The 27,291-nt window shown below is 39.9% G+C and overlaps 1 protein-coding gene across 11 annotated transcripts in view; it reads left to right on the top strand.

Moving 5' to 3' along the window:
* MAPK10 (mitogen-activated protein kinase 10) overlaps positions 1-27,291 on the top strand; it is a 141,205-nt gene that overhangs the window by 58,918 nt on the left and 54,996 nt on the right. For 7 of the 11 annotated variants that reach the window (XM_066996608.1, XM_048074386.2, XM_066996607.1 and 4 more), the window contains 2 exons: positions 12,933-13,004; positions 24,405-24,574. In XM_066996608.1, coding sequence (XP_066852709.1) covers positions 12,939-13,004; positions 24,405-24,574 — 236 coding nt within the window. In that variant the 5' untranslated portion in view covers positions 12,933-12,938. Of the gene's footprint in view, positions 1-12,932; positions 13,032-24,404; positions 24,575-27,291 lie in introns of those variants that run through there. The other 4 variants (XM_048074388.2, XM_048074389.2, XM_013190522.3 and 1 more) reach the window with 3 other exon arrangements.

Here is a 27,291-nt window from a genome sequence, read left to right as displayed (position 1 = left end):
CTTCTGTTTGTTTTCAAGGCCACAGCTTAAATATTAGTAATTGTAGGTTTTAAGTAACACAAAGCGTTCCTCTTTGCCATGTTGTAGAGAAAAGCATAATGAGGGCAGAGGATCAGTGGAGACACAGAATGATGTATAAAAGGTGCTGATAGAGGTACAAAGAGTTAAGAGGGGAAAAGGTGACTTTCATCAGCACACTTACAAGTGTTTCACAGTTACCATTGTGCTTAAAAAAAACTTGTGTTGCTTTTCCTATTTCCCAACACCATTCACACATTGCTGCCCAGCTTATAATTTCATGCCCCTCAAAGAACATAGTGTTATTTTTCATGCAAACTTTTGATTTCTCACCAAACCCCAGAAACACGCCTTAGAAAAATAAAAAGCTTTAAGAAGAAAGTAAAAGACAAGGATGATAGAGAAAATAATAGGTATTACAGAGAAATGAATTAGTTTGTTCACTGCTCATCTCTGCTCTGCAAAATGCTCAGCTTCAAAACTGGTATAGAAAAGAAAGAACATGGCTGTGCAAACAAAATTGGATTTTGCTGCTTTGTTTTTGGGGCAGCTCTGAGAAGGATGGGTTTCAGCAAAACCCAATCTTCTTTAACGTATCTGTTGTCTAGGGATTTGATACATTCTTTTTACATTTGCATTTTTTAAATGGAAATTGTATCAAAAATAATTAATTTTTAGTGCCTTCCATAGCTGGATAAAAACTCCCAGGTCCCTACTCCTGACATTGTCACTGGGTGGGCATGTCATTTGTTTTGGTGGTGTCTTGGTTTTCTTACCCATAAAATATGTGTAAAGGAACATTTGAGGAGTGACATAAACCTGGTTTTGAAAAACAGCTAGGTCATCCTTTTGTTTAGCACATGGTACTTTGTGGGCAAGAGGGATGGGGGGAAGGCTTTTTTTAGCCGTCTTTTGTTATGAGCTTTCCTCCATGCACAGTGTCAGTGGTCCTGGCTTTTAATAATTTTGCTGTATAAGTCATAGACGTATCCTGGGAAATACATGATCTGTGCAGATTATTGCAAAGGGCTTACTTACTGTAAGATAAAGTATGCTCTAGTCTGTAGTATGCAGGAAGCTGGAGACCATGTAAAGCAAACTTCTCTTCTGAATTCAGGTGTTTTTCATGCACAGCAAATTGTTTTTGCAGCAACTTGGTGACATTGCATTTTGCTGTAGCTCGTACTACCTTTTTGAAATGGGGAAGGGGAATCAATCAGCAGTCTCTCAGCTGGATAATTCCTCGCATGTGATGCCAGGTCAGTTGGATATAAGTTGATTTGTGTTTATATGCAGCTTCTGTTGGAGCTTGAAATGATATCAGAAAATATTTAGGGACTGCCTTATTTGATTCCCTGGGCATCTGCTCTTGTTTAGGAAGCAGGGCTTAAACGTAGTTATTGTACAGGGAGCCAGTGTCTTTCATTGCACTTTTTCAAAATAAGCATTGTAAACAGCAGTGCTCTCTGCTTACGCTTGTATTCTCCACACATCACCTTTGGGAGACTCAAGAAAATACGAGATGGTGGTATTTCCCAACCTGTTGAAAACAGGAACAGAGAAAGAGGCAGCTGTGCTGTTTTTCAGGTTGTTGTTGACAGGGTGTTACTGGCGCTTCCTTGGTATGCTGCAGAGTAGAAATACCCCAAAATGAGGGAAAAAGACAAGGTAAGGGAAAGAAGAGGGAAAATGACAAGAATATAACAAATCTGAATAATTTAGGATTGGGGCATGTTTCTGGTTCTATTGAGAACATCAGCTATCAGTCAAGACAGCGAGTTCATCTGCATATGGGTCTTTGTAATTAGCTGTAATTAAAGCAGCTGTCAGCAATGCTCTTACCTGGAACTTGAAACTTCACTTCTTCATGTCTTTACATCCACTATAAATTAGAAACAGTCATTTCTGAAAATTCTCATTACTTTGTTTCTTAATTCACATCACAGTTTTTCTTCCACTAGTCTTTTCTTCAGAGCACTGGGAAGCATTTCTGCCTTGAGCACACGCTAAACCACTGAGATTTTCCTGGAACAAAAAGGCCGTCTGGGTTTAATGTCTCCCTTAAGAGCTCTCTCTTCTTCAGATGACCGTATTATGGGCACATGAAGGGGTGTGATTATTATTGCTAAAGAAGACTGATCTGGTGGCATGCCTGTTGGAGGTTTACAAAATGAGTAGTGTTTATATTCTCCAAGTGTTTAGTCTAAATTGGATGGGTACTATGCAAATGCAAACAATGATTTGCAAAGAGTACGATTACTCACCAATTGTGAGGTGCTGGAGAAAATGAGTGTTTACCTTGTTATTTTGTTGGGAGGCTGAAGAAAGCCTGCCAATGTGGACTTGAGAAGGTGTTCCAGCTGAGGGGAAGCTCAAGTAAGGGAGGCACAGCTGAAGAAGTCAAAAATACTAGAACAGCAAGCCTACAGATTCCAGTATCTTTTGAAAAATATATAATAAGGTGCAAAGCTTGAGAGTTTGTCTTTCACTTAAATTTAGGGAGTCAAAAGTAGGATAAGGTTGTGTTCCTGCACTTCTTAAACTCTTCAGTAAAAGTAACTTGGGTAAAATACATGTTTACCCTGATCTTGGCAACTTATCCCTTTCTGGTACACATCTTGAATCTTCCAGTCCAAACTCTAAGTAACATGAACATTTGTTATTTAAGTTACTGTGGAGTCTTTGTCTCTTGCTTTCTAGTATTACTCACTACAGAGTTCCTGGGACGCAGAAAACTTGCTCAGGGATGCTCAGCTGGTTCTTGCTCCAGTAGATAGTAACTTATGAAGGGTAGTGTTTTGGGTGAGAAATCCTCCATACATGTGGTGTACCCGGGTAAATTAAACTCTTCCCCGTAGCCCCCGTGGCTTACTGGACCTAATATCTTTGCTGTTCACCCCTTTGCCCAACTCTGAGGGGAGCTGGAGCACAAGAAAAAATATAGGCCACCATGTCATTTCAGATTACGTTTGGGTTCAGAACCTGTGAAATTGTGGTTTCATATGAGGTATTTGACCTGGCATTGTTTCTGTAGATATTAAAAGCTACCTGACAATAGGAGAGGCAGATGTTTTACCTGCTTGTCTGAAATACCTAGGCTGTCTCTGCTTTAATACGCTTGGAGCTCTTCTCTACAATTGTGGTGCCCATGCTTTACATGGTTCCATGTGCATTTTCCTGGCAGAACAGATTCCAGATAGCGGTTTACACATAACAGGGAGCCTTCCACTGCAGTCAGAAAGATGTACAAGCTGGTGCTTCTGTGTCTTGGTTAGGATGAAGAGGGAGAAATTGCAGAACAACCAGTTTGGCTTTTTGTTTTCCCAACTCTTGAGTCTAGAAAATTGCCCACTATGTTTCTTGAGGTCCTTTTTTTCTTATCAAAGCACTAAGTGAAGTTCTTCCTTGGCTAAAAGAAGTGTGCTATGAGGGGAACCCTATGTTAAACCTTCAGCTTACTTTGCAGTGATATGAAGAACAGTCTTGGTATTCTTGTCGAAACTTTGCCATGCTGCCTTCCACTTGCAGCACTTATGAAACTTTTTTACTGTATTAGTTGGTCTCCATGAATCATTTTCTCTCTTCATCTGTTTTTATTTTTTTAATGAATAGCTTATGAAAAATTGCATTTGAAACCTTCTATGTGGAATGAATGTTGTACTCTTCTTGTCTAGATTGTGTCTGATGTAAAGCACTAATCTCTGAGCCCCTCAAATCATTGGATTCTTTCCTGCTCAGCAAGTAGGACCAAATATTTCTTTACTCTCTCTCCATATTCTCTTGTGTCTCTCCGAAGATATGGTGTGATGAAAACTCTGCGAATTCCCTATTTCCTTTCACCAAGTGAGAGTGGAAAATGTAAGTAGAATTATAGCTCTGCAATTGCAATTAAAGAAGCAGTGATGGCCACTGAAAACACAGTGTATCTTATGCTGTTTTTTTTATTGTTATTTAGTACAAAAAGATAACCAGTGCCGGAAAATATTTTTGCAGTGAACAGGGTGGTATTTTTTCAGTGTTGTTGTTTTAGCTTCACCTGAGTAGTGTTGTGCCACTTGGCTTGGGAAGGTAGACTTTATATGGCACATATGATTCCTGCTGGGCATTTCACACTTGGGAAAGGAACCAAAGGTAGGAATTGTTTCATACACATTTATGACAATGCTAAATCCCAGCCCTCAGAAGTCCATGCACATTGTAATAAACTGTGGGTCCCTCCGGGGTTTGTCTCCTGAAATGGTAGAGGCTCCAAAATGCTGCTGGAATAGGTGCAGCAGAGATGCAAAGTGTCATCTGCAACAAATCCAGAACACTGGAGTGCTGTGCCTGTTTTTATCTGCTTCTCTTGGTCTCTTGTGAAAGACACACAAATAAGTGTAAGTGTAAGTATCCATCAGTAACCATGTATGATATTATCTGTGCAGTAGGCCTCAAATAGGAGGACCCTAATTCAAGCCCTAAGCCATAACATCTTATTTGCTGTAGCCATTAGCTATTAAAGACTTGGACAGCCTGTTTTTTTTTATCTAAGGCTCAAATCTCTGTTAAATTCCTGGCCTCTATTTACTTTCTGCAACGCTAAGTCAGTTTGTTGGTCTGAATATAAACCTTTGTGTTTTAGTGCATCCTTCTTTGTCTTACTCAGATACAAGAACCTAACAGGAGCGTGACTTGTTTTTACTAACTCCTTACCCGTCTGGTCTAAGTTCAGAAAACTGTAGAAAAAAATGTGAGTGTCGGGAGGATGGAGCCAGGCTCTTCTCAGTGACACCCAATTATAGGACTAGGGCCAATGGGTGTCAGCTGGAACATAGGAGGTTCCACTTAAATATGAGACAAAACTTTTTTATGGTGAGGGTGACAGAACACTAAAATAGGCTGCCCAGGGACAGGCGTGGAGTCTCCTTCTGTGGAGACATTCAAAACCCGCCTGGACGCATTCCTGCGTGAAAGGATCTGGGTGTTCCTGCTCTGGCAGAGGGATTGGACTAGATGATATTTCAAGGTCCCTTCCAATCCCTAACATTCTATGATTGTGTGATTCTGTGATACTTGCAGTTCGCAGCGATGCTGCACTAAATCCTCCTTGCACTCCTGAGATGAGTAGTTTTATTAGCATCTTTGTCACAGGAATAATTAATTGACAAATGTTAGAGCTTAGGAGGGGAGAAAGCTTTTCAGAAGGGAAAGACTCTGGATTTGAGTTGTTTGAGAAATAAGCTGCTCTGTAGCTGCAGAATTTATAGCATAATCTGCTCATGGCCACAGAGTTGTACTCCCAAACTAAGCCTCTTACACTTTTTTAGAGAAATAGTATTTTTAGTTGTATAGCTGCTGCATTAATGTGTAAACACAGACCAAGGGGGGACTGAGCATTCTAACTTCTCAGACAAGTGAAACAACTGTCCTTGCTTTGAGCAGGGAGGTTGGCTGTGACATGTCGAAGGGTCCCCCCAATTTGAGCACCTCTGTTATTCTGCTCTGGAAAATTGGGGGTGTAAATTGTGCAGGTTGGCTCCCTGGCCAGTCACACTGTTCCTTTGAAGTTATGTTCACAAACACTGACATTTCAGTTCAGCAAGCTGTTCCATAGCCCTAAATGGCTTTTTTCTATCTCCATCATGAAAATTTGATACAGAAAATACGAACCTGGGTACAGTCTAATATAGTTTCATATCAAACAAGTAAAACCATGGCTAAATAGTATTTTGTTTTCATAATTTTTTCTCTTAAATCCATGAGACAGCTAATTTTCCTCCAAATGAAACTGCCATGGAACTTGTAGTTTTGTGTACCATAGTGCCACAAAATGAAAGTGCTCTGAAGTGGGATTTATGCCTGTATCAAGGTGCCCTGGCCTTCCATGACTTGTTAGAGTTTGCCTAGAATATTCTTTATTTCTGCATGCCCCCTTCGTTGGTGCAATGGGTACTTGGCATAACAGTGCAACTGGATCTCAATCTTAACATGCTGCTTACTGTTTGGAGTGTTACAAGTTCATTCTGAGCTATTACAGCTTAGTATGTATATCTTCATAAAATATGTTAAATTTATTGATACTGCTTAACGTAGACAGTACTTAAGTATTACTCGCTGTCTATTCTCTAGAATGTACATAATTTTTCACAGTGATACAGGGCCAAGGCCATCACTTATAGGCAAATCTACCTGAATTTGAATTAGGTTGGGAGGTTGTGCTCTGACTTGGGAATGTATTACAGATAGTTTTGATGTGACTCGTTACATGCCTTCCTGCTGTTTTACCACTGGCATTTATCTAAGGAACAGCTTTTTATTGTTTTTTCAGACTGAAACAGAGGAAAATAGATTTCTGAGAAGGAAGAATTTTTTACTTCACTGTGGTGAGGTGGCTACCTTAAATTCTATTTCCTTTAGTTTTTCCAGAAAGAAAAGGCAGATCAAAAACAAATGCAAAAAAAACCAAAAAAAAAAAACAAAAAAAAAACACTTGCTTTTACTGGCAAAAGGCTGTTTACCTCCTGAGGTAAAGGTTGTTTGCCTTCTGTTAGGCAAATAGTAAGCATTTCACTGGACTCAGCTCTTTGTGATTAGATTTTCTTCATTTTTGGTGATAATAATAGGCATGGTGTTGCATACTGGTCACCTGGAGGTTCATCCTGTGATAATTCAGAGCTGCTTCCAGTATCAGTCTAATTTAATGCCTCTAGAAAGTGGCTAGATTTTTTTCTCTTTGAATGTGCATCAGAGAATGAAGACATTCAGCTACAAAGGAAAAGATGGTGTAAGAGACTGTAAGGTCATCATAAACATTGACTAATTCATCTGCTGCAAGACGTTCCAGGAGCACATTGCATTTTCAATAGCATGCGTTGATAAAAGTAAATGTTTGGGCAGTCAGCTTGGCTTTGAAAGCCTGATTTTTTAAAAAAAAAAAAAAAAAAAGGTCCCTGGGAGCTGTAGGTACCTGACATCGACACATTGGGCTTTTACAGCTTGGGTATTTACAACAGGTTTTGGAAGTGTTAAAAATAGACCTGGGTGTACACAGGAAAGCTGGTCACCAGGCCAGACTGGGAGCTCATCTCTTCTGCCTGTGGGCTAAGATCACTAAGCAAATCTGTTTGTCAGTTCCATCTTTGCAGTTTGCATGCTCTTTTTCTTTTTCCATAAATATTTCCTCCAGAATGCTATTCTTAAATTCTTTCTTTACCTGGCTCCGTTCTCTTCCAGGAGTTCAGTTTTAGAACTGCTTCTGTGATTCTTGTGAATTTTTAATTGCTAGCATTGCTTATCTCAGTAAAAAGTAAGCTGTTTCTGCTGGGATTTAACCTTAATAATTACCTTATTCACACGAGTGCTTTCCCTAGTTACTCCAAGAATAATTAACATGCGAGCATAGGCACAACAGAATAAACACTCTTTCTCAGTAGATGCACACTCCTTGTCTACTAAGAACCCTCTTGGAAATTTCAGTTCTTCCTTATTCTCTGTAAGGTCCTGAAACCTCTTGCCAAGCAGATGGTCTAATTCAAACTGATATTGAAAATATCAACTCTGTTTTTGCTCACATCTATTTTAAGCACAGCAACAAATTAAGTTCAGAAAAAAAAAATGCTGATGAGCCCAAAGGATTGGTCTTAAAAAAAAAAAAAAAAAGACAGGATATTTGGGCATATGTATCTCAATCTTAATTGGCAGCCAAGTTAGGAAAAATTCAGGCAAACTGCAGCCCTTGTTGATCTGGCTTGTTAAGAGGACAGAGCACATGTGCAGCTGGGTGGCACTGGGGGTCACAAATTCCTGGTACCCCCCATGTGCTTGTCACGCTACGCGAAGTGGGTCAGGTCTTTGTTATTTCCTATGTTCAAGGTACAGGCATGCTAAAATAGCAAGGTGTACTGACACTGTTCTGTAACTTCGTCATTCTCCTTGCGGTGTGTACAGACGTGGGTAGCCCAGTTTCACTTCAGATAAATGTACAATGCCAGGAGTGATCTCCCAGGGACATTCCTCAGAGCCTCGGGGACTGATGAGTTGCTGTGCGGAGAGGGAATGTTTTCAATGAAGGAGGAGAGGGGTTCTGCTGCTGGAAATGCATGAAATGAGTCAAACACATTTTCAAAACAGGAAACGTTAATAATTCATGAATGTTCATCTTCGAACATTAGTGTTTTTCAAGAAGGTTTTTATGTGACAGCTGAACTGATAAATTACCCCCTCTTGCTGAAGTAGAACAGGATATATATATATATATATTTTAAATAACTGGAAATGTTTCTGCAATTTCATTAATATTTTTCATGTTCTCTTTCTGTTCCTGAATGAAATATCAATAGCAGGCAGCAATAAATAACTCTGGCCTTTTGGAGCCTGAGTATAAAACTACATGCCTGTGAAGATAGGGAGCACATTTGCTGTACCCATTGTGCACATGTGAGGTGTTTGCACAGGAGAACCAAATCAGCAGAAACGCAGGATGAGGCTCTGGGATACGTCCCATGGTTCTGTTCGTCCTCCAGGTTGCAGCCATACCCTGTCAGGTTTTAACCTCCTGATGTTTATATACAAGCAGTTCTGTCTGTGATCTCTTCAGCTGCAGCTTGATTTCTTTTTAAATTGTATCTTGACATTTTCATTTATTTTTGAGGATATTTTCATAGTCTGGATCTGAAGGATTTGTTTCCAATTGATTTACTGTAGGACACGTGAATGCCTTTCAGGGTACAGCCTTTAGCAATGTGGAAGGTGCTGAGAACAGTACTGGGGCTGGGGTGGGGACTTGCTTTGTTTGAGCACCAGCAACACTGGCTTAAGCACATCAAACAGCTGCAGCACCTTTCAGGAGGCTTGCTTCAGCGCTGGGTTGGTGTATTGGACCAAACAGCTTTGGCTTTGGAGTGAGGCGAGCCCTGCCTGCCCAGGCTGTGACGAAGGCCGAGGTGTAGCAGCAGGGCAGCTGGCTCCTTAGTCCCTCTGAAGTACGAAGCTGCACGGAACTGCCCTGAGGCTCCACACTGCTCTTCCAGGCTGCCACCAGCAGCTTTCAGTCTGCTCTGACAGGCCAAGGCGATATCCATGTGGAGCGAGGGAGAACTTGCATCTGTTGGGCCTCCAGCAAGGAAACGGTGGCTCTCCTTTTGTGGTCCAGAAGTCGACTCTGGCAGCCTTGTGCGCTCTGGGACTGGAGGAGGGCTGGAGAAGACGGGGTGCCCGGCTGCCCGGTTGTTCGCTGAGTGCTGACACTATGGCTTTGTGGGTCAGGAAGGGGTTCAAGGAGCAGCAGGAAGACTCGCTGCAGGAGGCTGTGCTGGAGAAGTGCAGTTGCTATTGCTTTTCTAGTTTGCTTTGTCTACTCTCATCGGGCTGTTTCCTCTCTGCTCCCAGTAATTACACGAACAGTATTGATTTAATCCTTTCAGGCTTCAGAGAGCTGTTTGAATAACAATGAGTTAATCCTCCTTACCAACAAGCAGTCCTGCAGGACTGAGGGGAAGGGGAAGCTCACTCCTGAACTCGGGGCATGTCACGAGCCCGCTTTGTTCGGAAGAGTGGCTGTTGATGGGAGAGCGACTGGAGAGGGCTGAAGAAGCGGGTGGCAAAGTGTCAGGGCAGGTGGAGGCCAGGCCATGGGCATAGTTCACAGTCCCAGGCAGTGGTTAACCTGGGAGCTGTGCCACTGGGCAGCCAAGAGGATTTTCAGCTCTTGGTCTATTATATCTGCAGTGGTGCTTTGTGATGCAGCTGATAAAGAAGAGCTGATAAAGGACTTGCCAGAGCCATGTTGTCCTCTAAGATGAAGTCCTGACACAGCAGCAGTGAGACTTGAAAAAGGCAATGAGAGAACAAGCACACATGCAAGCTTGTGCATTCCTAGTGAGGAGAAGATGGGAAATGAGCTTCTTCAGTGAAGGGAAGGCAGAAGGCGCAGAAGGTAAAGATGCTCCTATTGCTTCAGTGTCTCCCACTTGGGTCTTGCCTGGAACTAGATTGCAGTATCTTTGCTGCTGAGACCTGCATGTTTTTAGTGGTTCTGGTATGCAGAGACTTTGATCCCAGTGAAAATTTGAGATCACGTTGTTGTTGTTTCATCAAAAAATTTCTTCCCTGAGATGCTACTGCAATCTCTGGCTACCAAGCTAGATGCCGTCCTGGTTTTTTTTCAGGATGTTTTCTTGCATCAGCGCTGCTCAGTTCTCCCCAATCTGGATGGTTTTGCTCAATGTAATACTAGATAGTCAGATGTAGGGTAAAGAAATCTTAAATGCTTATGCTTGCGCCTACCACTCAGATCACTAGCAAGTCTCAGCATCAAGCCATGTCTTCATTCACTTGATGCTGGCACGTCTGATGCATCTAGTGATAGCCTGCCAGCTAGTGCTTGATGAGGTACAATCAAGGGTAGTTGAGTGTGAACGTATTTTCTGCTTTAAGAAACCAGAAGCTACACATGTGATAACTTTGAGGGCAGTGAAGGAAATTTTGTATAAATTCCGTGTATGAAGGCATGCCCTATGGAAAACACAAACTCAAATCTCTTGCTCTGGATATACAGTCTTGGAAACCTCTGTGCTACAGAAAGGTATTCTCACTCCTGGTCTTGTGATTCATTTGTTGTATCTCATGTACAGAGGAATGTGAGTATTGATCTAGGCCATTAAAGCATATCACACTTCTCATATTTTATCAGCAGTAGCTGCATGCAAGGACAACATAATAAATAGTAAAATGTATTCCTGTTCATAAATTTCAGTTGTTGATTGCTCTGCCCAGGGTGACTAATAAGAGTTATGGTCTTAGCGGTGGAAAGTTGAGGAGCCGTGTATGAGAAGTAATGTGTATGCAGTAAATGTTGTGAGGAATGAGATTTCCTTCCCGTCCCTTCTTCGCTTCCTATTAGTACGTTCAGTCTTGAGTACGGGTCTGCTGACATATCGGTCACAGATGATTATAGCAACATAATGAGTCCAGCCAATAGGATCTCCTGGTATATATGTCTGCAGGGTGAGAGTGTAATTACCTACTGGCTTTCCAGAATCACTGAGAATATGACTAATGTTAAAAGCATTTTTTTTTCCTCCTTGTTTTAATCCAAACGCTCTATAGAATGTGAAGCTCCACTAATGACTCACTGGGCAATGAGGCAGCAATCTCAGACACTGTAACATGATGCAGAAAAGGTCATACACTTGCTTTCATAACAGGATTATTCATTCATTCATTAAAAATTAATCACATAGGAACACATGATGTATTCAAGTTTGCAAGTATCAGTGAATATTGTAGTTTCTTGAGTCATGGTCAGTTTTTGTGAGTTGAAGTTGCTCCAAGTGTGTGTGTTTTTTTTATTTGTTTTGTTGTTTTTTTACAGCTACAGTTATTAGTTCCTATAACAAAAAGGTAAATATCCCAGGGGCCATAAGGAGGTACACACAGTTTCAGAATCGTGGCTGTGCCTTAGCAGAGCGATGGCTGCATTTTGCATTTTTAGCTATTGCAATGAGCTTATATTTGAAAGAAACATATGAAGTTCTGTGTTATTTATCTCTTTTGATCAAAAAGTTGCTGGGTCTTATATATACTGTGAGAAGGATTTTTGCGTGTTTTTTTTTCTTTTTTGAAGTGGAGTCACATGGAAAAATCAATATCCTCCAGTGTCTTGTGACAGTTACCTCTTTCAGCCTGATAACATCTGAGTTTTATTTCCCTTGCTAGAAAGTAGCTACAGAGGGTTTCACAGAATCACAGAATCATTTAGGTTGGAAGAGACCTCCAAGATCACCGAGTCCAACCTCTGACCCAACACTAACAAGTCCTTCACTAAACCATATCACTAAGCTCTACACCTAAACGTCTTTTAAAGACCTCCAGGGATGGTGACTTTGCTAGAGCTGAGTGTGGCACTATGGAATTAAGAAAGTAAAACCAACTGTAACAGGGTATACAGCACCATGTAGTCTAGTACAGGGCTTCCTTGGCCAGCATCAGATGCCCATGAAAGAATCCAAGAACAGGGAGAGCACATAGTGGCAGACTGACTCAGCATCGTGTTGAGGCTGATACTTTCTAGGTTAATAGCTTTCAGCAGATTTCTGCTTAAGTGAATTTGTCTAATCACATTAGAACTTGAGTTGACTTCATCCATTCACAGCAACTCGAGGCAGGACCTGTTGCAGTCTGAGGAAAAGGCATATGAAGAATTATCTCCTTTTGCTTATTCTGAGCTTGGTGTTTGGTAACTTAAGTAGAAGTACATGACATCAAATTGAGGGGAAAAAGTGTTTTCCTTTTCACTGTCACTGTGCCACTCATTTTGTGGATCCCTGGCACATTCCCACTCAGTTCTTTGTAAGCCAAGAAAAAAAATAAATCTATTTATGCAGTTATTTCATAGGAGCAATCTGTGGGCTTTGGAGCTTTGTTCCTGCCCTTTCCTCTATCTTGTCTAGTTGCAAGATGCTAAGATGAGGACCAGAACTACACATAGCATTCCTAAAGTGGTAGGGCCTTGAACTTATATGGTGTATAATTAGGCACTCTGTTTTCTCTAATTCTACTTAACTGCTATCTTAGAACTTGTTTTTTTACCTCCCCTTAGTAATAACTGTCTCCCATTCCCACATTATATAGAACTCTGTTGACCTGATTTTGTTGAGAACATAGGAATATACAAGTGACAAGATCAACTTTGAGGTAAAGGCTTCAGTTACTGTTAAAAATTCGTTGATGCAATCAAGTCCTATATGAGGCTGTAACCTTGACAAGTATCAGAATGACTTTAAAGCCCATTCCCAGTTCAATGTTGTAACGAATTTCTGTTACTCAAGAGCTGGGTAGTAATTCAGGTTGGTTTCATAGCCCAAATGTATACAGAGCTGTACTGTACTTGCACGTCAGCAGGCATCCAAGTTTTCTTTATTTTTTTGTAATTGCAGGTATTTATGAGCCGCCATTTCTTATACTATTGTGGTGAACCTACCCTGGATGTGAAAATTGCCTTTTGTCAGGTGTGTGTTCCTTACAGGTAAAACAAGGTACAGTATATACTTGTACTTTATTTTTGCAGTTATACACTCATATTTAAAAATAAATAAATAAAAATGAATTTTGGGAGCATATTGCAAGTAACTGGCTGTAAGAATTAGAGTAAATACAAAAGCTAGAAGAATGCATCACAGAAATTACATTTCTGTTTAATTTGATTGCCATAGTTTGCTCTTAATGATTTTTGGTTTTTGCCTTGACCAAATATTTGTTAATGTGAGTTGTTTTTTTTAATTATTTGATTTTTAAGGAAAAACAATAGCAATTTGCAAACAGAAAATAATCTTGGCTGTACTACCCATAAATTTAATGATGAATCAAACAAAATCCTTTACGTAAAATAACAATACCCATGTAGATGCTTTCACAGAATTAATTCACATAATGTGAGTTCAAAGTATTTCATCTTAGCTTCTCTTTTTGTGAGACAGAGCCTTTACATTGTAATCTAAGAATAACATTTTTTGTCCATTACTCTATGTTTACTGGGAGTGTAGGGAGGGCAATTGAATTTCTGTGGGGTTTGTTTCGTCTCCAGTTGAGCAAAATGTGCTGTGCAGGTTTCAGAGTCATGAGACTGTGCTGTAGCCAATTCTGTACTTTAAATTAGCCTTGAAATGGTTTGGTCACAGTGCCTTGAACTCTGCACAGCTCAAACTAACTTTGGGAGGTGGAGAAAAAAGCACATTGCCTTGTCCAGCTTGGGGTTCTTTTGGTTAGATTTAGTTAGTTAACATACATTGGTGTCAAAACTGTAAACATGTGTTTCCATTAGGAATGAAAGGTGACTTTTTAGTTTGCTTCTTATAAAGTGTTTGGTGTTTGAATTCTTTTTCTTCATAATTATTTTTTTTTGTGAGATGGGACACCGGTAATCGGACTGTGTGGAGGGACATTAAGGGATATTCTTCATTTTTTGAGGGGTGAGTCCAGTGCTGCATTCCTAGAAATGGAATTTGGTAAACACTGGTTTTCCCCTTTATATTGGTTACATTCTGGGGCCCAAGAAAATGAAAGTACAATTCTCACAAAGAAAGGGGTATAAGTTGTATCTAAGCATGTAAAGCAGAGCAGTGACAGGTGTTGAGAGTTTAGTTTTTAGTTTTTTAACACAGCTGTACAAAATACTTGTTTTGCTGAGAAAGTTGACTGTCCTTCCTAAGTCATCAGCTCTAGAATGGAGCTTGGATTTTGGGTTTGATAATCTGTTTAACAGTCTTCTCCATCCTTTCTCCTGTTCTTTATGTGCATAAGTTTTTCTCACTTAATGCTTTCCAATGTTAATTTCTAGCTTAATTTTTCCATTGTTTTCTGCTCAGTTTTGATAATTTGTTCTGTAGGTAATTGCAATAAATAGCCTGAAATACCTTCCTCAACAAAAACTGTACAAATCTCACAGATCAGGGATAAGTAATTTTGAAAGAAGACAGGATTTTTTTTCAAACATGACATTTCTGAAATTTTTGGACAATTTGCTTAGAAAAAAAAAGTTCTGCAGAAAGTGCAAAAAAGGTTTTTCCTCATGTTTTATGAGAAAGAAACTAGATAAGAAAAGGTTATTTTCAGTGTGCAGAATAGAGTTTTTTTGCACAGCAAACTTTCCTCTCCCTTTTAGTTACACCAAAGAAGAGCCGAACAGAAACATTTCTATTTTATATGCACAGAGGGAAGGTACTTTCCGTCTTCTCCTCTTACACTCAGTGCCCCTTTAGCCTGGCCATCAGTCAATGTTTGACAATGTACAGCAAATGCTTTGTCACTGCACTCTTAGTTCTTGATTTAAACTGTAATGAAACCATGCTGCTATAATTATTCCTTTGCTGTTACTCTAGCTTACTAGAAAGTGTTTACAGCCACATACAGAAAGCAATGTGTGTACAGTGTTTTTGTTTAAGAGTATGTGATGAAATCGATGGCATTTTGGATGAATTTTTATCACTAGATGAAGCTCATTCATGTTTAATGCCTGCAAGCAGGTACCCAAAGAGGAGTCATCCAATAAATGCAAGAGATACTATTCTGGCATTGCAGCAAACAAGATTTTATCCCTCAAGCACTTATTGCACAAATAGCTTTTCAAGGTCTTCAGATCTCCCAATTCATCCCCCTCAGGATAAAAGCTAGTTTAGGCTTCACGTTAATTTATTCTCTCCAGAAAGATAGGCCATGATCCAAATAACAGTTAAGCACATACTTAACTTTAAATGCGAGAACGCTCCCTATGAATTAAATGTTTTGTTGCATTAAGACCTTAGCTGTCATAGGTGGTGTTCATTGGTATTGCATAGGGCAGGACATGGAATATATGTTCAACCTGGTAATATTAGGTCTGGAAAAATTCTGCCTACTGAATCAGTAAGTCTTAGACACCAGGGACTGCTGTTAGCAAAAGATGATGTGACAGAGCGCTCAGCAGCAGCAAGAGGTAGATAGTGCCACTCACCTCTTGAGGTGTTTATAGATGACAAGGATGCCAGTAGTATCTAGATAAGAGACCTGAAAAATGAAGTTTGCATTCTTTAGAGGTGAAATACTGAAAAGTACTCCAGTGATTGTTACCAGTGAGGACATATATTCCTTGTAATAACTGTTTTGCGGTGACTTCTCTCTCATGGTCTAAACAGCATAGTTTTTTGTTCTATTATGGAGAGACATACACCTGGTTTTAGGCTGCTCCTCGTAAGATGGATCTTATGGCATTGTCTGCTAGTTTTGTATGTTGAGATGCTAGCTCAGCATGATGAGAATATTAAGGATTTCCAACTCATGGGAAAGGAGGAGCCCTTTCTGAGAAACAGACAACAGCATCAGTAGGGTAAAAATGTGTTTTCTGCCTGTTAGCAATAAAAAAATTAAATATGGCACAACTATAAATTGATAGTTAGATGTTTTGCTGAAAGAGTTATCTTTTTGTTGGCTGACAAAAAGCATATCTGCTTTCCTAAAATAATAGAAAGGCAGAACAAACGGAACTTCAGCTTACAGAATTTCATGAGACCTTAGTAAGGTTGATATTCCCAACACGTCACATCTGTAGGACCCTAGACATCCTTACTGAAGTACAGTGTAATGCAGGCCACTGTGTTTTGAGTAGAACAGGACATGAAAGTGCTGAATATTAACTAAATGCCTAAAAGGATGTCCTTCTGTGGGTGGCCTTTTTTAAGGTTTGGTCATTTTTAACCATTATAATACAATTTATAATTTTTTACTTGAAGCAGTAGTCCTAAATTTTCTTGTCTTGAAAAACACGTCTTCATTACTAAATTTTCTATGTCACAGTATTTCCATAATGCTGCAAAAATATTTTTTTGATCAAAAGCAAACAGTCAGTGGGATTCTGAGATAACTGGGATCTGGCCATGCACACTAAGGAAAGGTTTAATGTGAATCAGCAATGCAAAGTCACATGCTAATTCCTCAGCGTGGCGTCATCATTAGTCTTCATTGGACAGTTTAAACAACTTGATGCCCAGATACAATGTGTTTCTGCGTCATGGTGCTGTACTGATGCTATCAAAAGAAACCCTCAGAATGAATTTTTAGTTTGCATATTGAGAGTATTTTTGCAAACTTATACTCAGTTTGTGCTTAAGAAAGCCCCAAACAAAAAGATCTAAAATACTTGTATTCCTCTTTAGACATTTTCTTCCCTGTATTCTAAAATTGTGATCTATTTCCCCTGTGATACTCAACTGTCTTGAACAAAAGGTATAAAGACTTCCTCAGTGCAATACTAGTGTGGACGACCACTTAAAAATCAGATCATTTTAGCAAACTTTTCATTTTAGCAAGAAAAAAGGCTGGTTCTTATTGATTGCATTGCTCTTAATTGATTCATTCATCTGGTTTGTTTAGATTTAGTCCTAACTTTGATAAGGCACTTTAATTAAAACTAATGCCTTAATCAGATGCAACGGAGTTACTACTTTAACCATTAAATAAACTGTCTTGATCCAGAATGCCCTATAATTATGCCTTCTACTCAACGGGAGGTAAATTGGCATTCATAAACCATCCTACAAACACTGACCTGTATTTTAGATTTCTAGGACTAAAACAATACTGTTTAATATCAAGAGCTGTCTATTTCTAGCAAGAAATGCAATTAAATTATTCAGCTTTCTGTAGCCTTTTATTTTAAAAGGGAGAATATTTTCATTAGCTGTCTTCACAGTGAATACTGTTATTATATAATTGTATTGAGATATTGAATTTTTGGAATAGTTAAATCTGTGCTGCTTCTTTACCCTTCATTTTCTAAGGATGCCATGATGCACATGGGGTCATAGCATTTCACGTCTCCTTTCCTGCCGTCCTGCATGCATAGTAGAAGAAAGCTTCTTAAATGATACCCAGTAGTTCAGTGTGACCCCAGGTTAGTGAGAAACTTAATCCCGTCTTAATTCTCCTGTGCTCTTCAGTCTTCGCATCAAGGCTTCCTTTGCTGCTGGTGTTAAGTTTGGCTGTTCTTTGCATTTCTTAGCATTGCCAATGCGTTGTTTTGGCCAACTTGCAGTGGCCATTGCTCTCTCCTAATCTTAATTGTATCTTGCTTCTTCCCATGTTACTGCTTCTTTTTCAAATTGAGGGCCTCAGAACAAGCTGACGAGTACAAATTACCTCTCCTCATCGCTCTTGTAGGTGAGGTGTGGTGATTTCTGAGTAACTTGTGATACCCCAGTTTAAAATGACTGAGAAACATTGTGCCTGTAAAAAAGAAGCAATTGAAAGCAGTTAAATCTCAGTGAGCATGAGGAAGACAAGTGAAGAATATCTAAATGGAGTTTTGCTTGGTTTTTTTTTTTTTTTTTTTTGAGTAGATGGAAATGAAAAGGAAGGAGAAAGCAGCCTTTTTCATTCTTGAAAATCAGAACGAAAGAAGAGCCAGGTCTGAAGCTGCTGGATGTTTGATTTCTCAGAAGATGTTAAACAAGAATGGTTTAAGGAGAAAATACATGCATATATTATACTCCTTTTAATAAGTCTTATTTTAAAAGTGAAACGATCAAGGACTGGTCTATCGGAGTTGAGCTGTTTGTGGAAAGAGTCACTTGGCTCCTTGAAAGGCTGAGTTCAAGAGTGCAGGTTGTGTCAGATCCAGCAGAAAACTGCTGGAGGGGGGTCTATAAGAAGGCAGAGAATTAACCTGTGACCGCATAGGAACCACTAAAATAAAGGATAGTTTGGGAATGAGATGAGAGAATGGGGAACTGTGGTGTGATGTGGCTGATAAGAGAAAAACCTGTAGTATTAAATGTAGGTGCACAGAAGATGAAAAAAATATTTGATATTCTTTGTAGGAGATTTCATCTCTATCTCTGGTGTTAAAGTACAGGGAAAGCTAGAATAAATGAGAAGCCTGGCTTAATGGTGAGAAGAGGACATAATAGTTCTGCCATAAACATGGCATATACAGAATTCACAATGAAGAATAATCTTGTAGGCCTTTTTATGCAAAGGAACTTGATATTTCTAAAATGTGAGCTTCTGTGGCGCTCCAGTTGTATCTAGCAAAACCTATGACCATTAAATACAAAGCAAAGGTTCAGCAAAAAATCCCACAATTCTGGCACTTGAATCTTCTGAGAGCATTACAGCCATGCAAGTGGGAGGACAGCAGTTAAATAGGTCTGTTGGCTTTACAGGTGCACACAGGTGAGCAGGGCTTGCCCGGATGTATAATTTCAGAGCTGGCAGGAACACTCAGGACTTTGCCATGTTTCAGAACTTCCACTTGTAAAATCCCAGCATGTGACTTTTAAGATCAAATTGTAGCTCTAAGATATTGTTCTTTTGGACCCTGAGGAATCCAGGGCATCTACTGCCCAAAACAAGCTGTTCTCCTGCTTTCTTTGTCTGGGATGGGGTCAGGTTGATGGAGGCCCCGGGGAGCCATTGCCACCACGAGACCAGAACGTCCTCTCTTTTACATCCTGCTCATCTTTGGGCCCTGTGCCACTTGCACAAGAAGAGAGGCTGTTCAGTCTTCCACCTAGCTCTTTCCTTGCCTGTATTCACACATAGAATCACAGAATTGTAGGGGTTGGAAGGGACCTCAAGAGATCACCGGGTCCCTGTCTTTTTTTGTACCTGGGAGCCCAGAACTGGACACAGTACTCCAGGTGAGGCCTGACCAGGGCAGAGTAGAGGGGGAGGATCATCTCCCTTGACCTGCTGGTCACACTCCTTTTAATGCATGCCAGGATCCCATTGGCCTTCTTGGCCACCAGGGCACACCGCTGGCTCATGGTCAACCTGTCGTCCACCAGGACCCCCAGGTCCTCCTCTCCAGCAGGTCATCCGCCAGCCTGTGCTGATACATGCAGTTGTTCCTTCTCAAGTGCAGGACTCTATACTTGCTCTTGTTAAACCTCATTTGGTTTCTTCCTGCCCAAACTCCAAGCAGAGTCATGTAGTTGTTTTCAACAACCTTGAATCATAGCACCCTCAAATGCCTATCTGCTCCTGTAGGCATTGTGCACGTGCAGGGATGGATACTAATATTGAGGGAAAGTTTCCTCTAAGCTGATTTTTATTACCATACCTTCATACAGCTCTGATTGTTTGCGAAGTGCAAGGAGAACCATGCTAATGTGGCAGTTTAAGATAAATTGCTTATATTTGTAAAAGCTAACATGTATGTGAGACTTAGAGCTGTAAGAAGTCACAGTATTTTCAGCGTATTAATAATGGGAGGAATGGTGTTCAGAAACAAATATCCATCAATGAAAAATAGCCTATATACTACTTTCATGGGGTAGAAATCGATAAATAAACAGGGATAGTATCAGGAAATAATTCCCCTCGGAACAGAGAAAGTAATGGCATTATTCTGTTGTGCTTCCTACCCTTCTCCATGCTGTAAAACAAAACAAAAAAAAGCAAAAACATGCAGCTTGTAGCTGTGCTTCAGGCAGTAATTTGAGTTGGACTGAATTTTTATATAATTGTTCTCTGAAAACAAGATACGTGTTCTCTAGGCATTTGATTTTGGTTAAAGTGTCATTTTCCTTCACCTCAAACCCTTGAGTCTTGACAGTTGGTTTCCTGCCCTCCTGAGTGGCTGGGATATGAGGCAAGTAACTGCAGATACGGCTATCCATTTAACTGACCCAGCTCAGATGGCTATCATGTCGGGTCTGAAAAACTTGTTTCTCTCTCTTACTTTCAAGTTTCCCAATGCAGAGGAAGGAGGATGGCATTAGGAATGTGTTACAAGCTTTGTTACTGGTCAAAGAAAATGTTGTGTGCGTTCCTGTATGTGGGAAAAAGTTAAATTCTGGTTAGTGTTCAGACTGTAATTCTCTTGTCCAAATGTCTGTGGCAGCCACGGAGTAATGACGCTCAAATGCATCATTTGTCTGTCTGTCAGGAATAATTCTTCATGTTGCATAGAGGTCTGTGAAACTTGTTAGGATTTGTTCCAAGTGAAAAGGATGGAGACTTCTGCATTTGATAATTTAATCACACCTGCAATGTTTACTGCTATGTTGGAGTCCCAATACTGTAACTTGCCCAAGTTCATTTCAAGTTCACCTGAACATTTATGAGCTGCGATGAAATTTCTAGAAGACCTTTGCAAGACCTGTCCATCAGCAATGTGACTACTGAAGTAAACCCAATTGGCAAGTGTATAAGCACCTTTCTTTTCCCCAGGTAATTCTTAATAAAGTGCTAATTTCTGGTTTCTTAAGGTGACAGTATCAGCCAACTACAAAAGCAGGTTGTGTTTTAAGTTTGTGTACAGAAGAGCATATGCTAAAAATTTGTGTTCTGCTGTCAGATCATCAAAGTTTTAACTTAAGCCACCTGTACAGAGTTTGTAAGCATTACAGAGGAAAACCTGATTTGGGTGTAGTTTACGGTGTGTAGTGAAAGAGGGCAGGGGGAGGCTGTAAGGAAAGGAGCCTATTAACTGCTGTGCCAGCACTGAGATCTGTGTGGGAGAAATAGTCTGTAGCCAATAACATAGGCTCAGGTGAGGATCTCAGTGAAGTAGCATTTTTATTCGCGATTGCAATTGCGGGCGTCTCACAAGCAGGAGCGTGCCTACTAGTTCCATAGCACAGTTTATATACTTTTTTTCTCGACGACCGGGACCCTCCCCTGTTTCCCCATTGACTGGATAATCCAGGTTCACAACCTATCCGGTGCTTCACAGGACAATGCATGGCTTTCAGTTGCTTGCCTGTTATAAGTCAAATTTCTTTTAACTTTTATACTCTTTGAGGTGATAATGTTTCTTACACAGTGATTTCTGCCTAATTGCTCTAAGGATTCTGGCTGTCTGCATTTTACAACGTCATCTGTTAAGCTTTCTTATCACTGCAAGCATATCTCAATACCACATTCCCTCCCTCTAAACAATGTAACTGTGCAAAAACAACATTTTTATTCCCACATGTGGAAGGGCCGCAGTGGGCACTGAGACTGGAACAGAAAGACCCCCGAGTGTGGTGTACATGTTGCTTTGAGATCAGCAACGTGGATTTGAAGACTTGGAGAAGACCTTTTTAATCAGGATTTGAAATGAAAACTGACACTGACGTGCTCTGCTACGAGCATGAATTTCCTTGCTTTAGGGTAAAGCCGTTTTAGCTGCACTTTGAGTAAAACAAAACTGTCATTTCCTTGTCGGTGTTTAGGAAGTGACTTTTGTATTGACTTGTAGATGGTTTGTGATTTGATTACATGTTGTCTCGGTTTGGAGATGTGCTCAAATGTGATTAATCCACTAACGTTGTTAATTCATTGGTTTAGGGATTTGATTTAAATTATGATTGTGACAAGGATAATTATATCATTGTCCCAACGTTCTTATAGACGTAAGCAGTACTTCGGGCTGAGGCAGTAGGCTTACTGTGTTTTAATTTTGTTTATTTTCTCTTTAATATACATCAGCAAAATAGAGTATTTTTGCTACATTTTGTTACCAGTGAGGTTTTAAAGGCAGGAAGCAAATCGGTAGCCGACCTGAAGACTGATTGGCCTGGCCCTGAAGCTGAAGCCTGCCATGCTCGCAGGAGGCATTTTGCTTGGAGTGAACTTAGAACTAAATCATCCTGCCTTGAATTTTCTAAGTAATTCTCGGTGTTGGTCTCATCTACCAAAGCTCCTTACCACCCACTGTTTTTTTAGAAAAAGTTACTTTTTTGAAAAACAACCAAAACTACTTCCTTTGTGTTCTCACTGGCTGCGGCCTTCCACATCCTCTCCACCAGCACAGCCTCTGTGCTGTTGGCTGGCCTGGCTCTCCCAGGCCGAAGTCTGGTTCTCTGCCTGCTTTGAGAAAGCCATGCTGTCTGTACCTCCAGAGGAGCTGGCTGTGGTTCATGCTCACAAAGGAATTGCCATCATTATGCTGATATTTACATAACATTGGTTTCGGAGTGATGGGTGCTAATGCTGAGTATTGTCTGCATCGCCCTGATAATGGTATCAGAACAAAACACTCTGCAAATATGTTGGTCTGGTCAGGGAGAGCGGGAATTAATTCCTGCATATTATTAAAATTAAGCCTCTCAATGCCAGGTCTGTGAGTAACTGAGCTGGCCAGATTTATGCATCTGTCTTCACATAGTGGAAGGAGTTTTAAGACTAAGGTTACACAAGTGCAAATGAGATGCATATTTTTGTTCATCAGATGAGAATGTTTCATACCTCTTTCAGACTTATTCCACTCTTTAACCCTGAACTTAGCACTGATTCGGTGTCCATGTGCCTCCTCTTTCTGCGTTTGGGGGCTGGCATAGCGAATCCTTTGCCCTGTGTCTGCTTCATGAGTAAATATAATGTTTCTAATTGCTCTTCTGAAATGAGATTTTCTGTTTGAATGAACAACTACATTTGTTAGAATGTTTTCAAGTCTCTAAATGAGATGGTTAGGTTTAACCAATGCTGTCCAGTGACAACAAGTGCTCAAGTGAGATAAGTGACAGAAAAAAGGTATTAGTAGTTGTAAGGTGAACCTGAGAGCCCAAGTTCTTGGCAGGATGAATTTTCTGTTTTTAATGACCAGCTTCATGGAACAGTGGAATTATGTCATTTTACAATGAAAAAATAATATTACCCAAAGGGACTTTTCATTTTTCTTTGGCATCAAAATTCAACTTGGTATTGTTTAGTCATGCAGCATGGTTGATTATTCAGCTTTTTTGGAAAAGCAATTTGTAATAGAGCGAGAAAGAAAATGGAGAAGCTGCATTTGTGAGCACTGAAATGAATGCACAGGCAGAGAGACATATGCAGCAAAAGATGTGTACATTTGGGCTCGGCTCCTCCTCAGAGAAAACATTGTACATCAGGAAAACATTGACTTGGGGGAGTGAATCATCAGCTACTTCAGGGCAAGTCTGTAACAGGTTGAACTTCTGCATCCTCTGCTCAGCATCATATAGTATAGAATCCTAAACTAAACTGCTAAATTCTGAATTTTATCTCATCATTACATCATTTAATGTAACTAAAAGTTATTACATACTTTACTCCATAATCTTCAGTGAACGGAGCTCACTGGCAGTGGTAAAAAGTTTATAATGGAACTCTTTGCATAATAATTCCACAAGTACAGGGAAGGTTACAGCTCTGCAGTGGTAGCTTCTATGCAAGCACAAAAAGTTTGCAGTAACTTGTGTTTGTTTGATGAAAATTAGTCTTCTCTGGGAACTAATGCATTTGTAAGATCACAAGAACAACTCTCCTATTCCTAGAAATGCAGAACTTGAGGATCCCCTGAGCTACTGAATACTGTCCAGGAACCAGGTCAGATGACAGTTCTCTCATCAGCTGATCTGTTTGCTTTTGCAGCTCCTATTGAAAGGCTCTCAAGGCCTTTATCGTACACTAAGGGAAAGTTTTACTACTCATCTCAACAAGCTTATTTGACAATAACTTAGAGTTAATAGTATTTAACTCTATCTGACAGATAATGAAGAGTCTGATTTCTGTGTCTATTGTTCACTTCCATACTGATACAAGTCCACTTGTTCTAAGATAATGTATTTATTACAATACAAATAAGGGCAGAATCAGCACAAACACACAAGCCAGCAGTCACAAAGCAATAGTAATGGCAAGTGCAGACCAGTAGCTGAGAGTAACTTTTTCCACCATCAGCTGGAGAATTCACCAGCTGCCTTCAATCAGTGGCTTTTTATGGTATCTTCCTGGGAGAAAGAGGCTTTGGCATCATCTTTGAAAGCATTTGAGGATTCATGCAGATCTCTGACAATGAGCCTAAAATGACAAGAATTTATATTTGAAAACTAGGCTGACTGTGTTTCATCAATATTCTGATGTTTCACCAGCTTTCATTTCTGTGTCTTTCCCTCCCTCTCCCTTTCCCTTTTTCTTTACAACAGGGATTTGGGAAACAAGTGGATGTGTCATATATTGCCAAACATTACAACATGAGCAAAAGCAAAGTTGACAACCAGTTCTACAGTGTGGAAGTAGGTGACTCGACCTTCACAGTTCTCAAACGCTACCAGAACTTGAAACCTATTGGCTCTGGGGCTCAGGGAATAGTTTGGTAAGTATCAGCAGTTTCTCTTATGCTTTTAAATAGGATTTGCCTCTTGCATTTCTTCACATTTTGCTAATCACAGACATTGTCTAAAATTGCACAAATAAGAGTCAGGCAATAGACATCCTGAGGCAAAAGGAGCCTAATAAATTCTGCTGCTGGTGCAAGTGTTAGCATGGGGTTTTTCTCCACATAGCAAAATGTAACTGGCAAGAAAGCAGGAGAAAGATCTTAATATAACTGACAACTGTGGCACTATTTCCAGAGGCAGTGCAAATTATATCCTGAGTAAACCCTGTAATTTTAGTCTTTGTACAGTAAAAGTCACTGAGAGCTATATAGAAAGTGGTCACATCCGCTAGCATTCTAAAGCATTGGGAACGGAAGCCTTTCATATCGAGGTAACTGCCAAATGTTTCTTTTGTTTTTGAAAGAGGTGTTGCAATGATGTGAAAAACAGAAACAAAAGACGAATTTTTTAGCTCTTCTCAATAATACAAAAGGTTTATGGAATTTGAAATGATGGTCAAAGGTTACAACATTTTCTTTGGCTTTTGGCTGTATTTTTAGAAATGGCTCTTTTATTTCAATTGAAGTGGCATGTGTTTAAATGTCTCTGTGAGGGCATTTGTTGCCTGCTTAATAGTGGGACATTTATATCTCTATAAATTGATCCAAGGTGAAGCCTAATTCTATCTGTTGTTTTTATCACTGCTGTTTTCTGACTTTGATGTAGTGTGTGTTACCTTGTAGTTAAAGACAATGGGAAAGCAACGGGTTCTTGTAACTTAGGGAAGCAGACTTCCATGGATCATTGACATGGGCACTATAATTGGCAGTGTGACAATTAGCAACACATCCTTAGTCCTCCGTCTGTCACATCCAACCTTTAGTATACTTAAGAACACAAGAGTCCAAAGATTGATCTAAAGTATCAAGTACTTTATTTCATATCTTAAGCAGAAGAGGGCTAAAGGTTAGTTTAAAATTGGTTCTAAAAGAAATATGATTGTGTTAAGTACTAACAATGTTCAGTCTGTACCAGTTGTCCACTTAAATAAGTATCATATATTTTCTCTTCCTACTGACTATAGTCTGTTTTAGAATAAAATCAGACCTTGTTGAGTCTGTCTGCAACTGAATCGCTGTAATGATCAAATGTGAGCAACAGTAACAACAAAAAATAGAAGTTAAGCAAAATAAAATTAATATAATGGGAATTTGTCTTTCATAGAAAGAGTTGATGGGGAAAAGTTAGGAATGTCCTAGGACAGAAAATCAAGCGAGAAAACAACAACAACAAAAAGTTCAAGTGAAAACAAAATGTGAAACAAAATTTACAGTTTTTTGGGCCAAGTGTTACAGTTAGGAAAAGTACACAGGCTTTTGACCATGAGTTGATCTTTAGGTCTGCAATAGAAACAGAAAACTTCAAAGGTAAAAATAAGTTGAGTGCACTTTTCTGGGTTTAATTAGATATGTAGCAGCTAAACCACATGGAGAACGGGGACTTGACACCCCTCTGCAATGTTAGAAGGGAGAAGAGGTGACAACTGTCTAATTTTATAAGGGAGAGCAAGAGCCAGGTCACTCCTTGCCTGTGGATATGATATGAACAGTTTAGAGGAGGGTGGATGGAGAGGAGTTCTCGTGTTCCATAAAATCACCAGAAATATGCTGATGTTGGAGTGGGTAGTTTTTATGTTTCACGTGTTTTCTGCCTGCAAGCAAGGCAGTTGATCTTGAGGTTTTTTGCTATAGCTTGCAGTTAACAGTTTTGGTACCGTCTGTGATAATATCATGCTGTCTGCGATGTCTAGAAAAAATACATTGTATAGGAATGTTCTAAAAAGCGATTTGAAGGGGGGTATGGGGTATGGTGGAAGTAGGGAGAAAGTCTTGTTTTACAAGGTAGACAGCAAAGGTGTAACCTATATACTTAGGGATGCAAGTAATTAAGATCGTAATAGTAGTTTACAAAGAAACTGGGCCTGTTTAGGACTGCGTTGGTGCCTATAGCTGTGTCTGTTATTGCAAGACTGTGTTAGCTATTGAAGACTGAGTTGTCTGGGCGAGATGAGCTTGGTGATGTCTTTCAGCTGAAATACTGAAGGTTTTTCTTTCTCTCTGAAGACTCAAGACAGGGTTTCATGCTGTGGGATGTTGGGATATGGTCTAGTGCTGTGTCAGCTGATCAGAGGAGCATTAGCTGGGCTGCGCTTTATGCTTTCTGTGCTATGCAAGAAATTTGGCTTTGTTGGATAAATGTTTCCGGGAGAGGAATATGGGAGCAGGCTGATGGTTTGAGGATGGTTTTGAAGAGATCTGGGAACTCTTTAGTTGGAAGCATTATAACCCCCTAAAAAGGTTCCTCATCTGCAGATCTTTAGGAGATTAATATCCTTGAAGCAATAAACTGGGCAATTTTGCAGTGTTTTTTGGAATTAGTAGAGTGATTTTATGATCTCTTTGAGCATGAGAATGAAGGAGATAGTCTTTTTGAGTTTGCTTTAACAGCAAGTCAAGCAATAGCTTGCCGTATTGTCTAAGGCTTGTTCTCCTTTGCTGATTTGTTATTTGGTGGTTGAATATTAGGGAGTACAAAGTTCTTGCACTTGACAATGTTGTGCTGATGGTGCTCCTGGTTGGTTATTCACCTGTGGATTCTCTCCCTGAAACAGTCACCATAGTGCCCAGACTCAGGGGATGGAGTTAGAGTGGTG

This window comes from Anser cygnoides, chromosome 4, assembly GCF_040182565.1.
Source record: "Anser cygnoides isolate HZ-2024a breed goose chromosome 4, Taihu_goose_T2T_genome, whole genome shotgun sequence".
Classification (NCBI taxonomy): Eukaryota; Metazoa; Chordata; class Aves; order Anseriformes; family Anatidae; genus Anser; species Anser cygnoides.
The sequence above is the reverse complement of the archived record's forward strand: the minus strand, read 5'-3'. Positions and strand labels throughout refer to the sequence as shown.